Source organism: Thalassophryne amazonica, chromosome 16, assembly GCF_902500255.1.
Source record: "Thalassophryne amazonica chromosome 16, fThaAma1.1, whole genome shotgun sequence".
Classification (NCBI taxonomy): Eukaryota; Metazoa; Chordata; class Actinopteri; order Batrachoidiformes; family Batrachoididae; genus Thalassophryne; species Thalassophryne amazonica.
In genome coordinates this window covers 37846574-37863676 of record NC_047118.1, presented here as the reverse complement: position 1 = coordinate 37863676, position 17103 = coordinate 37846574, and the positions used below count along the sequence as shown (strand labels likewise).

The 17103-nt window shown below is 42.7% G+C and overlaps 1 protein-coding gene across 1 annotated transcript in view; it reads left to right on the top strand.

Annotated features, from left to right (window-relative positions):
* LOC117528469 (myosin-10-like) overlaps nucleotides 1-17103 on the top strand; it is a 157257-nt gene that overhangs the window by 82675 nt on the left and 57479 nt on the right. Inside the window, 1 exon segment of the mRNA XM_034191105.1 lies at nucleotides 9210-9312. Coding sequence (XP_034046996.1) covers nucleotides 9210-9312 — 103 coding nt within the window.

Sequence of the window (17103 nt, the reverse complement as noted above, 5' to 3'; positions counted from 1 at the left end):
AGGCATATTTTGCAAAGCACATTTATATGTAAACACCAACACACACACCTCACATTAACGTGTTGGTTTTTACATAGAATGAATGAGTCAACCAATCAGTGTTAGTGGAGGCTCATTTACCCATAATCCCTTTGGCATCTGTCTGTGTTTGTTACAAAACTTCAGAATTAGTGCATTATTTAAAATTAGAAGATATGTGTTATATTTTAACTTTGTGCAAATGACAGAATTGACATTAATGGAGTTATTCTATTTGATTTTAAATCAAAACCATAAGTCAAAACTGCTTTTCAGTTAGCTGATTAGCTGTTATCAAAGCTAACTTTTTGGTTAGGAGTGCCCACCACTGTACATCTCTATGGAAATATCCATCATACATTTTATGAAGTATGAACAAACACTTGAGAGAATCAATGAGAAAATAAAAAGAAACTAGACCTCAAACTTACACCAACACTGGTTTCCAATTCCACAAGTTCTTACCTTGGAAAAATTTTCAAGGTCAACGTCCTGTTCGAAGCAGCTTTTCATAAGCTAATATATAATACAAAATATAGTGTTGGGAAAGTGAATATACAGACCCATGGTAGGGGGCGTAAATGAACGGCCAATAGAATACGAATAAATCACAATTTATTGTGCAAAGGTGCAAACAAAGCCAAAAATAATGAGTCCAATCAATACTGCTGGTGACACGTGGGCAGGCCCGAGGGTAGGAGACGCCTATCCAGAGAAGAGCCGGGACCCACGAAGTTCCACCGCCAGTCGCAGACCAGAGCCACACACCAGAGCCGCCAAATCCTGGTACCCCCAGGTGGCCACCGCTCGAGGCTGTCGGACCGGTACTGCTGGCAGGAGCAAAAACAGGTTAACGTGGGTGTGTGTACACCCAGCAAACAGTCAGCAAAAACACAGTTCCTTCCTGAGGGAAAAACCTCCTCTCCCAGAGAGCAGGAAAAACTGAGTAGGTGCAGTGCCTAATGTAATACTTAGAAAAATAAAAGTAAGGAGTGGACACGCCAGCTCCTCCCAAATTTCCACAAACCCAGCTCCAAGCTGCAAGTATACAAAAGGTTACGACTGCAAAGAGTTCAGAAGCAAAAACATGTGCGTACGGCACAAAACGGCTGAGTCGGTTTACCTGCGTGGTAAGCTGATAACTCGGCAGAGTTATGGTGTCTCTTCCAGGCTTTTATGAATGAGTGATGGATGATGTGAGACAGCTGCGGACGGCCTAACGGGGCGCACCTGGCGGTACCACCAGGTCCATGCACCCCCTGAGGGCCACAACGTGCCATTGTGGCAGAGCGCCATCTGGTGGTGGGCCAGCAGTACCTCCTCTTCGGCGGCCCACACAACATATAGATCAAAAGGGTTTTTCAATGTTAAAATCAAATATCTGCTAAATTCACAATACGGATTAGATGCGACTCAAACTTAGTCAAACTTAGAGCTTGAGATTTTCTAGAAAATACTGACTTATTCCTTAGGGCCCCTTCACACATAGCACGAATGAGGCCGAATGGCGCACGAAGGAGGAATTGCATGCCATTCATGAAAAATCGGAGCCTCCTCTAACGCCTCGTACACCTGTCGCCACAAAATTTTGTGCACACTAGCGGCCGAGAGACAGAGCGTGTCCTGTGAGTGCCCATTCAAACCCATTCTCTGCAGGTGTCGGTCACATTCCAGGTGCCACACATGAACATCCAGTACCACTCGTGGAGCACTTAGGAAATGTGGAGCCATTCGTGCAGCCAGCACAAAAATAGAGAGCACGCGACCACTTTCGAGCTGGCTGTGAAATTTGTCTAAGTGTCGCCACCAAGTGTGGTGCTGCCAAGCAACACACATAGCATACCAGAGTGTCGCTCCCCTTCAACATATGTGTTCAACATCTGTATTTAAGACGCCTGCTGACCAATATTATTTTGTTGAAAAGCTGTATACTATGGTTATAATATGACCTAATTTTGATGAGGTGGTGGTGTGTGTGTGTGTGGGGTTATCATCATTTGCCCACCGTCTTTCTGAGGTTGCCTGATACTTCCTGTCTCCCCCTTACGTCTGTCCGACCCCACGTCACTTGGCCTGTATCCTGCTGTGCTTGACTTAAAGACCAGTTTCAAAATACTTTTGTGGATTTTTGGCTGTGCTGCAGCTTTACCCAGTACTAACAGAGTTATGTATGCGGTTTGCTGCACCACCTCCATCCTCCATGGCAGAGAGTAATTAGGTAGCTCACTCTTTCAGTGTGGTTGAGGTCGACATTTGTTGGTAGAGATACACTACGTAGTTCTCTTGCATAATTTGTCCTGATTACTGAAAACTTCAACCGTTTTGGTGTCATCAGAGCAGTTTTTATCAGTGTCGTCCCACTTATTCACAGTAAAGCAATGACCTTCCCAAAAAAGCCAGCGTGGTTTGCTATTGTTGTAAATAGATCTTGTTGTAATCGGTCTGTATTTCATATCATGAACTACATGTGCAAGTCACAAACAATTTTGGGAACATTGCAACAACTGCTTCTAATCCAGTTCAGATGGCACCTCCATATTTAGCCTCACATGAGGACTGAATCAGTATTGCACACAGAGGTCCATGAAGGGAGTAACTTGAATTTAAAAACCCTCAATCCCACATAAATCTCCTCTTCTGACACTGCATCAGCTGCAGCTGCTGTCATGACGGGGCCTATGGTGTCAGGTCTTGTTTGTCTGTAACACATGTTCGTTTTTGGCAACAATCATAAATCTAGTCTACTCAGTCCTACGACCCAGATGCTGCCATTTTTAGGGTCAGATAACAGGGGCAAAATTTATCAAGTCAAGTCTGGGAGCATGCACTGGTGTCACGCTTCGCTCCCATCCAAGAGGCCACAGAACGGCCTTGGTATGTGCTGGATCATTGCGTAGAGAAACGTAAGTGATACTCCTAATCTGAGTCTCCCTAATGGTAAATGGACTGTACAGCGCTTTCATGGTCAAAGTGCTTTACAGTGATGCCTCACACACACACACACACACACACACACACACACACACACACACACACACACACACACACACACACACACACACACTCACACATTGATGTCAAGGTACCACCATGCAAGGTGTGCAACTACACACCAGGAGCAAAATGGGGATTATAAAGCTGCTGACTAGCCGCTGGTTTGATACAAATACACAAGGATCCTCCAAAGAAACCTGGTACGAAAGACATCCACTCATCACCTTAGGTCACTTGCTAGTAAGATAGAAAGCACCAGGACTCTATAAAGACCTCGGACCTTTGTTCTCCTACTATACAACGATGTCAGCATCGGCAGTCATCTCTAAAGTACTACAGCAGTATTCCAGCCCATAGCAATGATACCTGTCTCCCAGAATGAAAGAAGGATTGTTTGCTCTGTTTTAGAACAGTATGTGGGGAGGTGATGGTCTATTGATTAAGCAGTAGGCTTGAGACCAGAGGATCCTCAGTTCAAACCCCCATCTGGCTGGAAAATCACTAACGGCCCTTGGGCAAGGTCCTTAATCTCAAAATTGCTCCCGATGTGTAGCGAGCACCTTGCATGGCAGCACCTTGACATCGGTGTGTTTGTGTGTGTGTGTGTGTGTGTGTGTGTGTGTGTGTGTGTGTGTGTGTGTGTGGTGTGTGTGTGTGTGTGTGGTGTGTGTGTGTGTGTGTGTGTGTGTGTGTGTGTGTGTGTGTGTGTGTGTGTGTGTGTGAATGGGTGAAAGCGAAGCATTAGTGTAAAGCGCTTTGAGCTTCTGATATAGATGGAAAAGCGCGATATAAAATGTAGTCCATTTACAATTTAGGTCCACCTGCCTGGAGGAGCTCAGCTCTGATGCCACAAATCCAAGGAACTTTCCCTGCCCTCAGTTTTTTCATGGCCTTTACAATCTCACAGCATGTGGTGGTTCACAGTTGGCTTGTGTTTGATAAAGCTGTGAAATTGGAAAATGAACAAATGTTGTTGAAAACTATATGAAAATCTATAATGTATAATGATGCAGAAAAAGTATATTTGTGATTTATGGAACTTGGATTTTAAATTCAAAGGTGGCACTTTGGGCGAAATTCTAAAAATCATCTTTCCATCACATAAAATTGGTTGTTGTTTGTATTTGTCTTCCTCGTCATCAGCTTCCCGTGGCCTCCTCAACCATTTCTGCCTTTGTGTAGTTGTTTGTTGTGACATTCTTAAGTCAAATATCCGCAAATGTCGTTCAGTGTCTGTCTCTGCGCCACAAACATGTACATATATTGTGACAAATTCTCCTTGTTAACTAACCCAACTTTTGTGCATTGGCTAATGCTGAAACTGCTCTGCTTCTGTGTTGTGCAGGGAGGTATCTCTGGATTGATGCATGGGCACAATGTACTATAAACCTAACTGTGATAAGATTGATTCAGATTGAGAATTACATGCACCATCTACTCGGCCGAGTTACAGTCTAAATACTAATTGTCTTGTAAGACAAAGAATTTGAATGCAATTTTATGAAAATCTGTGCAATTGGGGATTTTGCCTACTTTGGCAAGGTTTTTAACAAAATCTCAGTCACTTCAAAATTTGACCCCTGTAGAAGCATGACCTGTGCCGTTTAACCCCTAATGTCAACAAAAAAATGACAGCATCAATTTTTCAATCAATCAATCAACTTTTTTCTTATATAGCGCCAAATCACAACAAACAGTTGCCCCAAGGCGCTCCATATTGTAAGGCAAGGCCATACAATAATTATAAAAAACCCCAATGGTCAAAACGACCCCCTATGAGCAAGCACTTGGCCACAGTGGGAAGGAAAAACTCCCTTTTAACAGGAAGAAACCTCCAGCAGAACCAGGCTCAGGGAGGGGCAGTCTTCTGCTGAGACTGGTTGGGGCTGAGGGAAAAAACCAGGAAAAAGACATGCCGTGAAGGGGGGCAGAGATCGATCACTAATGATTAAATGCAGAGTGATGCATACGGAGCAAAAAGAGAAAGAAACAGTGCATCATGGGAACCCCCCCACAATCTACGTCTAAAGCAGCATAACCAAGGGATGGTCCAGGGTCACCCGATCCAGCCCTAACTATAAGCCTTAGCGAAAAGGAAAGTTTTAAGCCTAATCTTAAAAGTAGAGAGGGTATCTGTCTCCCTGATCTGAATTGGGAGCTGGTTCCACAGGAGAGGAGCCTGAAAGCTGAAGGCTCTGCCTCCCATTCTACTCTTACAAACCCTAGGAACTACAAGTAAGCCCGCAGTCTGAGAGCGAAGCGCTCTAATGGGGTAATATGGTACTACGAGGTCCCTAAGATAAGATGGGACCTGATTATTCAAAACCTTATAAGTAAGAAGAAGAATTTTAAATTCTATTCTAGAATTAACAGGAAGCCAATGAAGAGAGGCCAACACGGGTGAGATATGCTCTCTCCTGCTAGTCCCCGTCAGTACTCTAGCTGCAGCATTCTGAACCAACTGAAGGCTTTTTAGGGAACTTTTAGGACAACCTGATAATAATGAATTACAGTAGTCCAGCCTAGAGGAAATAAATGCATGAATTAGTTTTTCAGCATCACTCTGAGACAAGACCTTTCTGATTTTAGAAATATTGCGTAAATGCAAAAAGGCAGTCCTACATATTTGTTTAATATGCGCTTTGAATGACATATCCTGATCAAAAATGACTCCAAGATTTCTCACAGTATTACTAGAGATCAGGGAAATGCCATCCAGAGTAACGATCTGGTTAGACACAATGCTTCTAAGATTTGTGGGGCCAAGTACAATAACTTCAGTTTTATCTGAGTTTAAAAGCAGGAAATTAGAGGTCATCCATGTCTTTATGTCTGTAAGACAATCCTGCAGTTTAGCTAATTGGTGCGAATCCTCTGGCTTCATGGATAGATAAAGCTGGGTATCATCTGCGTAACAATGAAAATTTAAGCAATACCGTCTAATAATACTGCCTAAGGGAAGCATGTATAAAGTGAATAAAATTGGTCCTAGCACAGAACCTTGTGGAACTCCATAATTAACTTTAGTCTGTGAAGAAGATTCCCCATTTACATGAACAAACTGTAATCTATTAGACAAATATGATTCAAACCACCGCAGGGCAGTGCCTTTAATACCTATGACATGCTCTAATCTCTGTAATAAAATTTTATGGTCAACAGTATCAAAAGCAGCACTGAGGTCCAACAGAACAAGCACAGAGATAAGTCCACTGTCCAAAGCCATAAGAAGATCATTTGTAACCTTCACTAATGCTGTTTCTGTACTATGATGAATTCTAAAACCTGACTGAAACTCTTCAAATAGACCATTCCTCTGCAGGTGATCAGTTAGCTGTTTTACAACTACCCTCTCAAGAATCTTTGAGAGAAAAGGAAGGTTGGAGATTGGCCTATAATTAGCTAAGATAGCTGGGTCAAGTGATGGCTTTTTAAGTAATGGTTTAATTACTGCCACCTTAAAGGCCTGTGGTACATAACCAACTAACAAAGATAGATTGATCATATTTAAGATTGAAGCATTAAATAATGGTAGGACTTCCTTGAGCAGCCTGGCAGGAATGGGGCCTAATAAACATGTTGATGGTTTGGATGAAGTAACTAATGAAAATAACTCAGACAGAACAATCGGAGAGAAAGAGTCTAACCAAATACCGGCATCACTGAAAGCAGCCAAAGATAACGATACATCTTTGGGATGGTTATGAGTAATTTTTTCTCTAATAGTCAAAATTTTGTTAGCAAAGAAAGTCATGAAGTCATTACTAGTCAAAGTTAATGGAACACTCAGCTCAATAGAGCTCTGACTCTTTGTCAGCCTGGCTACAGTGCTGAAAAGAAACCTGGGGTTATTCTTATTTTCTTCAATTAGTGATGAGTAGAAAGATGTCCTAGCTTTACGGAGGGCTTTTTTATAGAGCAACAAACTCTTTTTCCAGGCTAAGTGAAGATCTTCTAAATTAGTGAGACGCCATTTCCTCTCCAACTTACGGGTTATCTGCTTTAAGCTACGAGTTTATGAGTTATACCACGGAGTCAGACACTTCTGATTTAAAGCTCTCTTTTTCAGAGGAGCTACAGCATCCAAAGTTGTCTTCAAAGAGGATGTAAAACTATTGACGAGATACTCTAACTCCCTTACAGAGTTTAGGTAGCTACTCTGCTCTGTGTTGGTATATGACATTAGAGAACATAAAGAAGGAATCATATCCTTAAACCTAGTTACAACGCTTTCTGAAAGACTTCTAGTGTAATGAAACTTATTCCCCACTGCAGGGTAGTCCATCGGGGTAAATGTAAATGTTATTAAAAAATGATCAGACAGAAGGGAGTTTTCAGGGAATACTGTTAAGTCTTCTATTTCCATACCATAAGTCAGAACAAGATCTAAGATATGATTAAAGTGGTGGGTGGACTCATTTACTTTTTGAGCAAAGCCGATAGAGTCTAATAATAGATTAAATGCAGTGTTGAGGCTGTCATTCTCAGCATCTGTGTGGATGTTAAAATCGCCCACTATAATTATCTTATCTGAGCTAAGCACTAAGTCAGACAAAAGGTCTGAAAATTCACAGAGAAACTCACAGTAACGACCAGGTGGACGATAGATAATAACAAATAAAACTGGTTTTTGGGACTTCCAATTTGGATGGACAAGACTAAGAGACAAGCTTTCAAATGAATTAAAGCTCTGTCTAGGTTTTTGATTAATTAATAAGCTGGAATGGAAGATTGCTGCTAATCCTCCGCCCCGGCCCGTGCTACGAGCATTCTGACAGTTAGTGTGACTCGGGGGTGTTGACTCATTTAAACTAACATATTCATCCTGCTGTAACCAGGTTTCTGTTAGGCAGAATAAATCAATACGTTGATCAATTATTATATCATTTACCAACAGGGACTTAGAAGAGAGAGACCTAATGTTTAATAGACCACATTTAACTGTTTTAGTCTGTGGTGCAATTGAAGGTGCTATATTATTTTTTCTTTTTTAATTTTTATGCTTAAATAGATTTTTGCTGGTTATTGGTGGTCTGGGAGCAGGCACCGTCTCTACGGGGATGGGGTAATGAGGGGATGGCAGGGGGAGAGAAGCTGCAGAGAGGTGTGTAAGACCACAGCTCTGCCTCCTGGTCCCAACGCTGGACAGTCACAGTTTGGAGGATCCAAGAAAATTGGACAGATTTCTAGAAATGAGAGCTGCTCCATCTAAAGTGGGATGGATGCCGTCTCTCCTAACAAGACCAGGTTTTCCCCAGAAGCTTTGCCAATTATCAATGAAGCCCACCTCATTTTTGTGGGCGATTATGCTTCACGCCCATAAAGGGAGTGGATTTGAACACATATTTCCATGAGAAACATTCATTTGATCTCCTCACCTGTGATGGCGGCCTGTCCAAGGTGTACCCCACCTCTCACCCCATGACTCTTAATTGCAATAAGTGTATGAATAAATGATCTCATTCTTGTGAACTCCTATGAAGACATCAGGCCACACTGGATGTGTGTAACTAACACGATCTACAGCTCTCTGCCCCTGTTGGAGGACTCGCCCATTCGATAGCAGCAGCCAAAACCTTGGTGTACTATGTGCAATAGAACTAATAGCCAGCTACACTAAAGCCACCGGTATGTAGCTAGATGCAGTGTTGCTGGCCTGGTTTCTGCTTTGGCCCTGGTTTTCTGGAACTTGACTGTGGGAGCTGTGGAAGGCCCTGCCTCGACACGTCTATCATTAGAGACTGGCCAGAAGCAGAGGCTGGAAACTTTTGGAGCCTGGCCCACCAAACCACAGGGTTCTCCAGTAAAACAGACTGACAGATAAATGGATGAATTTAGAAAACAACAGTTAGAAAACAACAGTTGGTCCTCTCTTAGTATTGTTCCTGTGAGCTTCATCCAAACAGGACCGACTTCCATAACATGGTGGACAAGTTATTTTGGTTTGGGTTTTACAGTGTTTAGCCTGTACTTTGATAAATTGTGTCAGAGTTACCCAGATTATTTCCTGAAGGGTGGCTGTGCCTCACAAATGAAGGCTTTTAATTCATGATAATAAAAAAAGGGTAGTGTAATTATACACTGGGGTGATGATCAAGAAGGAAACTACGGGACTTTTACCAGGCACAGGGACTTTTATCTGGCGTGCCCTGCCTTTTTGTATGTTCTTCAGTGCTTTCTATCTTCTTTGTTTCCAGAGGTGAATCAGGAGCTGGGAAGACCGAAAACACCAAAAAGGTCATCCAGTACCTGGCCCACGTTGCCTCGTCGCACAAAGGACGCAAAGACCACAACATTCCTGTGAGAGCTCCAGTTTTTCAAACCCAACACCAAGACATCATCAATCTGCTCCTCTGCTTTTAACATCCTTCTCCTCTCCTTTCCTCTCCTTCTCCTCAATGAGAAACTGAATGAGTAGTATGCAACAGAGGATAGTAAAACTGGTGGCTGGAGGGCTGGATCTGGGCCGTCCTTTTAATCAACCTGGCCTTCAGATACATTTCTTCTGCTTCTTTTTAAGGCCACTGATAGTCACCAGTAGGGTTGGGTATCGAGAACCAGTTTCTTTTTGCTTAATGATTCCCTTATCTGTCTTTCAGAGTGGCCGTTGTTTCTGAGGGTGTTTGTTGGGAAAATTATCATTTCTGTATGTTGATTACAGACCCTGGAGCGGGTCTGTAATCAACCATTTCTGCAGTGCGACTACACTTTGAAGCGTGAACCAATGAAACAATGCTTCGATCCACTGGCTCGGTGGATCTTTGATTCGCTGCTCTTCAGAAGCGGCAAGTCCGCTTCTTAACCCCTCTCAAAGGCATTGAAATATGTTAATTGTGAGTCACTTTTGTGTGGATTAAAGTCACTAACTGGGACTCTTGTCTTGTTGCAGTCAAGAAACGAGAATTGTCCATTCCGTTGACGCAGCTCCAAACGCTGCGTGGCTCTCTGCTGAGACACAGTCCAGTCGGAATTAATAACTTCAAAGCGAATCGCCGCTTTAAAAAAAATGACACCTCTTTCGGAACACTGTAATACAGACAATAAACTACAGTCGACTAAAACGTTTTTTTCCTCCCAAAATGAGATGTCCCGCATTCTTTATGAATTACATCCTGACGTGCAGCGCAGCCAGCTGCAAGAGCTCAACTCAGACGTATGGCAAGACATTCATGCCAATAATGTTTGAAAGGAAATGCTTTTGACACAAACTACAGATTTTGTTTATTTCTATTTATGTCCAGAGATCAAGGATCCACCATGTAGAGTTTATTATGTTCAAAGTTTAAGGATCCAGTGACCAATTTCACATTTATTTACTTTAAGACTCAACAAAATGTTGTTGACATAGAAAACCTGTAAAGCCTACTTTTAGTACACAGAAAATTCATAAGAGGTATTGATGTAGCGGCTGCACTCTGCGTTGTGTTGTTATGACTCCGCCCATTCGCTCACCTAGGGAAACGCGAACTCACGAGCTCCGGCATGGGAGTCGGACTCTCTAACCAGAAGGCTAAAACCCAGGGCTTTTTGAGCTGTTGGGAGTGAGATTTACTAACTACATCTGCACAGCGACACCTGCTGGCCTCCGTTACATTGATAAGGGAATCGATAAGGAATCGGATCGATAAGCGGAATTGATAATGGTATCGATATCGATAAAATCTTATCGATACCATCACTAGTCACCAGAGGGCTTATTGTTTTGGTGTGTGTGTGTGTGTTTCAACAAAATGTCTCAAAAACTATTTCAGTAGTTATAACTATATTTTGCACATTAGTTATGATTGACCTTCAGGGTCAGGGTCAAGGTCACAGCATAACATACAAAAAAAATTGCCCAATGGAAATAGGGGACAATTTTATAAGGATTTTAACTCATTAATCAGATCCATGGTTACTGTTAGTCACAAATAGCCACATGCTGTCTTTCAAATTACTGTATTTTCTGAAGTATGTCACACCTTTTTTTCTGTATTATCAGCTCATTAATTTATGATTTTTTGCATTGTTGTGTATGTTTTTATTATTGGCATTTATTCTTTTATTATTTGAGTTTATCTTGTTTAGTGGTTTGATTCCTGGGAAATTTTGTAGCATTATTATTAATAGCAAATTTGTGATTTTTCAGTATATAAGTCAAAACAAAGTACAACACAGGACCCCCAAAACTAGTAAAAAACAAAAACAAAACTGCAATTTATTTTCTGGAAAATGCAGTACACCATTACATTTCACCTTGACTGACCTGGAATGTGACATTGAATTCAATGTGACATGCTGGGAAGACTACCCAAATTTTCTGTTGGTATTGGAAATTAGTGTTGACAAACTCAAAACGTTGTTCTGTCATGTTTCAAAATCTTTGCTCAACACTGACACCTGCTGCATAGTTCAATAATGTGCATCCATACCAATCAGTAATATTCTCTTCGGAATAGTTGGGTAGGTTCCCCGTTCAAACCCACCCCTGTCATATTTTTCCATGTAATGTGGATGGGGTGCCAAAAAGGAGAGAATAAGGAAAAGGATTCTAGGGGCCCAGTATTGACAGGGGCCGAGAGAGGCCCCTAATACAATTATAATGCTGACAAAATAATATAGGGGGTGGTCCAATAAGATTTCTTTCCATGGGGCCCTAAGTCTCTGGCGGCACCCATGAATGTGGAGTTGTGTCAGGAAGGGGATCCAGCGTCAAGCAGCCGAAGGAACTTACTTTTACAATACACTGTACCAAGTCATACTAACTACAAAACAACACTTCATTAAAATTGCATCAGAGTGTTCGATGTGTTCCTCAGTATATACAGTAAATTCCTGCCTGCTTTCTTTGTTGATTAATGTAAAAATGTGAACAGATTTAACATTAATAACTTATGTCTGGTTTGGGATGTGTGTTTCATGTCTAGTAATATTTTGATAGCATCCAACTGTATCCATCGGTTCACTTGTGCACTTTGCTGTCTAGTCAGTAACAGTTGCGTGTTGCATCTTGGCTTTCGAGGCAGTTTGACACTGACCCTGTGGTTATTATAAAATATTAATTCCATGAGCTTCAGCTGGAGTTTGCACAGTGCTGTTAGAGGTTTTTTGGAAGAGAAAAAAAAGTGCTTATACAAGGTGCAGAGATCTGTCTCCAGAAAGTAGTACCTGACTAATGTCTTTCACTCTGTGTGTCACAGGAAGAAATGAATGTTGATGTTTAATGAGGTAAAGCAAATGGTGAATTTCCACCCTGGAGCCAGCAAGAAAAGTTAGAAAAGAGAGAGTTGTATTACCATAACTGGCTTTACAGTGGTCTGAAATAGTGTTTAACCTGTCTTTTCTCACAGTTGCAATAACAAACGAGCAGGATTGGACCAGTGTTGGACTGGTGAACCATCCGGGGGGTGGGTGTCATCAACTGTCATTCACTTCACACTGTGGAATCCAGAGATAAGTAAAGTAGTGCCTGAGTAAACTGACTTCCCAAGCCAGCTGGGAGATATACGTGGTCTGTCCATAAATTAACGGTCCTTTTAATTTTTTTTAAAAACTATATGGATTTCATTCATATGTTTTTACGTCAGACATGCTTGAACCCTCGTGCGCATGTGTGAGTTTTTCCACGCCTGTCGGTGACGTCATTCGCCTGTGAGCACGCCTTGTGGAAGGAGTGGTCCCGCCCCTTCGTCAGATTTTCATTGTCTGGAAATGGCGGAATGAAAAGGACTTTTTTCCATCAGAATTTTTTCAGAAGCTGTTAGAGACTGGCACCTAGAAACCATTCGAAAAATTTATCTGGCTTTCAGTGAAAATTTTACGGGCTTCACAGAGAATAAGGACTTTAACTACAGTTTTAAGGACCCCTTTAAGGACGGTCGGTGCGCCGCGCTGCGAGCTGCGATGATGCGGCACAAATCACTGGATCATTTCTAAGCTGATGGCTCTGTGGATACGAGACCGTCGTGTGCTCTTTCTCTGGTTATCACAAGACCTGGACATCAGCCATTTTCCGGCAGATTTCACTTTTAACAAGAGATTTAGTCATGGAAAGCCGTGCGGAGGCTTCGCGCGTCACGACTGATTCGCTGATGAAGCGAGACAAAGGAACACCTCCGTTTCGGAGTGTTAGAGGACAAGTTGGGACATGTCCAACTCTCCACAAGTTCTTTTATACTCACTCGACTGGTAAGCACTGAAAGCCAAGATAGACACTCGTGATCAAGACCCCAAGATACTTGAACTCCTCCGCTTGAGACAGTAACTCTTCCCAGACCCAGAGGGGACAATCTACCCTTTTCCAACAGAGGACCATGGTCTCAGATTTGAAAATGCTAATCCTCATACCAGTCACTTCACACTCTGCTTCAAACCTGCCCAGTGCACATCAGACGTCAGTGTCTGATGAAGCCAACAGCAGAGATGTAATTCTGAGGCCACCAAACTGGACACAATCTATTCTCTGACTGCGCCTTGAAAACCTGTCCATGAAAATCACAAACAAGATCTATGGCAGGAGGCCAACACCCACCGGGAACAGGTCTGATGCTCTGTCGTGAATGCGGACACAGCTCTTACTTTGGTCGTACAGCATCGTGCGTTGCAGTCGACCCAGTACAGTACAGTGTAGTCGAATCCCCCACAGGACAGTTTGGGCGACCAAGTCGTACACGTTTTCCAAGTCCAAAAAACACATGTAGCCTGGTTGGGCTTAGTGTCAGATTTAGCTGGTAGCTGTTTATCTTCCCCCCTCTGAGTCTGTGCTTGTTTCTGGGTGTTACGGGGCCTCAGGTGAAACCTGGAGTGTGGCTTTTCTGTGTTTCAGTAGCAGCTCCATGTGGGTACCTGCCCTCTGCATTTTATTAGAGCTGCTTCTGAGTGCAGACCTGGAATGTACAAGCAGGGATTGAGGGAGCAGGAGCATATGGAATGTGTGTGTGTGTGTGTGTGTGTGTGTGTGTGTGTGTGTGTGTGTGTGTGTGTGTGTGTGTGTGTGTGTGTGTGTGTGTGTGTGTGTGTGTGTGTGTGTGTGTGTGTGTGTGTGTGTGAGGCATCACTGTAAAGCAGTTTGACCATGAAAGCGCTGTACAGTCCATTTACTCCATTTGGGGGGGGATATGAAATACCCCCCAGAGAGGAGCAGATTTCATATTCCTCTCCAAGAGTATGTGTTCATTCTGTAATTACAGAGGGATGTATGCATTGGTAACCCTAACCCACGTTAAAAATGACTAACAAATTGAAAGATGAAGAAAGAAGGGGAAGAGCTGGAGAGATGGTTTCCTTTCTCTGTGACAAGACTGCTGCCTCTAGAACATTATATGATCCAGAATCTCAAAACATCTGGAATTTACATTTTCTACAATATGCACTCATCACCCTCTGTCCAACACATTATCAGTAATAAAAATACAACATAAAATGTGAAGATTGAGGATAGACTCATCAGAGTCCATTAGGTTTGGAAAGTAATACCATAACACTGTATACTAGGGTATTTAGAAATACCCTAGTATCCCTTTAAATACATAATTAAAAAATGTGTTGTGTAATGTGCACAGCTTCTAATAACTGAAGAGTATGTGTTAATGTCCAGTGGCACCTGCCTGTGTTTTAAGATGCTATAAATTGTCAGAAATAAGGGTGGGATGCAATTTATCAATGTATGAACTGACACAACAGTTTTTGATTGACTGCTGAATTTCTGCTCCCACAGTCACTGCAGGTTGCTCCGCTGATTATCCACACTGCTCCAGCCAATTTTCAACCCATTCCAATGAAATTGCTCCAGAAATCAAAACAATTGGCATTTTACTTAAATTTCATTTTAAACTGTAGCCTGGCAGCCAAATATTTGTCTGGCTCTGGTTCATTCACGCATTTCACGAGTAGCACTTAGCAGAGAAATTATCTGTACTTTTTCACTTTCTCCCAGCAACATTAAATAATTAACACCTTCTGCTGGATTTTCCATGACTGGGGAAGAATTTGCACAGGTTAAAAATATAAATAGAATTTTTTTTCTTTTGGAAAACCATTGGTCGTTTCCTTTTGGAGTTTGTAGGTGCTCCTCGAGTATGCCTGGGTTCCCTCTGGGTACTTTTGCTTCCGAAGACAGGCAAGTTAGATGAACTGGAAGCTTTTGCATTGACCATCGGTGTGAGTGAGAATGTGAATGTGTTTGTCTGTCTATATGTGACCCTGCAACAGACTGGCATCCTGTCCAGGATGTACCCTGCCTCTTGCCCAATGACTACTGGGATAGGCTCCAGCTTCCCAGTAACCCTTACTTGAAGTACGTGGGTATACAAAATGAATGAATGAGTGAATGAATGAACTATCTGGATACAAGAAGTCACTTTTTGCTCTCTACTGTTACCAAACTTTTACAGAGCCTTGTTAGACACAAGATCTGAATTTTAAAGTTTTCAAATGAAAATGGTGTTATTCTTCATTTTATATATTATAAAACATTCAACAGGAGGCGCGCTTTCAGGGAGGTGCAGCTGATGGTTGCATCAGCTATGAGAGAGATAAAAAAGTAAAATGCATGCACAGTGCCCACACACACAAATACCCTAAACTGAATGTGCACTGTAAAAAATGAAATGAAAGAAAATAAAAATGAAAAAAACGGTCACAGAACATAAGAAACACTGTGTGGAATAAAACAAATGTAGCTGAAATGTAGCCCAACACCCCCACGAATGCTGCCATGCTTGTGTGGGCCGCTGAAGAGGAGGTACTGCTGGCCCACTACCAAAGGGCGCCCTGCCTGAAGTGCGGGCTTCAGGCACGAGAGGACGCTGCCGCCTCACAGGAACAGCCGGGAGTGACAGCTGTCACTCATCAACTACGACAGCTGTCACCAATCACCAGGTCATCACCCACACTACAAAAGTCGGACGACATCTCCACCTCGTCGCCGAGATATCGTCTACCTATGAGGTAAAACTCTGAGCCGTTATTGTGCCAAACGCACGTAATCTGTGTTTGTGACTGTTGCAGACTTACCTGGTGATTACTCTCAGCCGGAGCTGGGGTTTGCGGATTGTGGAGGAGTCGACGCTCTTCACTTCTCACACCAAACCTGATAAGTAGTTACTCAGGCTCTGCACGTACTGTGTACTTGTTTCGAAGGTGGAGGTGTCTTTCCTACCTTAACAGAAACCATTGTTCCAAGCTGACTGTTTACTGGGTGTGTTTCCACACACTCATTATATCTGTTCCTCTGCTTCCTGCCAGCAGTACCAGATCCGACAGTCGGAGACGGTGACCACCTGGGGACTCAGGACTTGGCGGCTCCAGTATCCTTCGGGTTCGGTGGCAGTGGAAATCGTGTGGGATCCGGTTCTTCTCGGGACGGACATCTCCTATCCTCGAGCTTGCCCACACGTCACCTTGTATATTTTGATTGTAACCCAAATTCTGTGTTTGTCTGTATTCTCGTTGTGCACATTTCACAACAGTAAAGTGTTGTATTTTGGCTCATCTATTGTCCGTTCATTTACGCCCCCTGTTGTGGGTCCGTGTCATTACACTTTCCCAACAATGCTCACAGCTTTACGCAGTCAGGTGAGAAAAATGCCAAGTGCTTGAGGTGGGAAGACACGTCTAAGCTTAAAACTACTTCAAAATCCCCCAAAGAGCCCTAAACTTATGTGCACCAATAAGACAACATGACAAATGACCCCCTCCAACCCCAAAAACCTGGTGTAGGCAGGTAGATGTTAACACTGTATACCAGGGTATAATTTGGCGAAGGTTTAAAGGTATCAAAAATTGGATACCATCCACTCCGAGAGTCCATTGGACTGCCTGAGTCCCAATTGGGTCTCGGGGGCAGTTTCATAGGGGGTCGATGCAGTGCATGTGGATACTCCTAGAGCTGACCTTTCTCATCAGAGAAAACTAACTTGAAAGATGGATAGATATGTAGATGGATGTAATCCAGGGAAATGGATCTCTGCAAGAAAGCACATATGTGTCCATCTCCTGTGGATGAAGGTCCATGTCACAGTCAGTATCCACTGTGAAAAGATGGAGGAATGTGGTTTGGGAACGCCCTCAGTTTGGTAGAAAAAAAACAATGTAATATTGTCAGCAAGACAG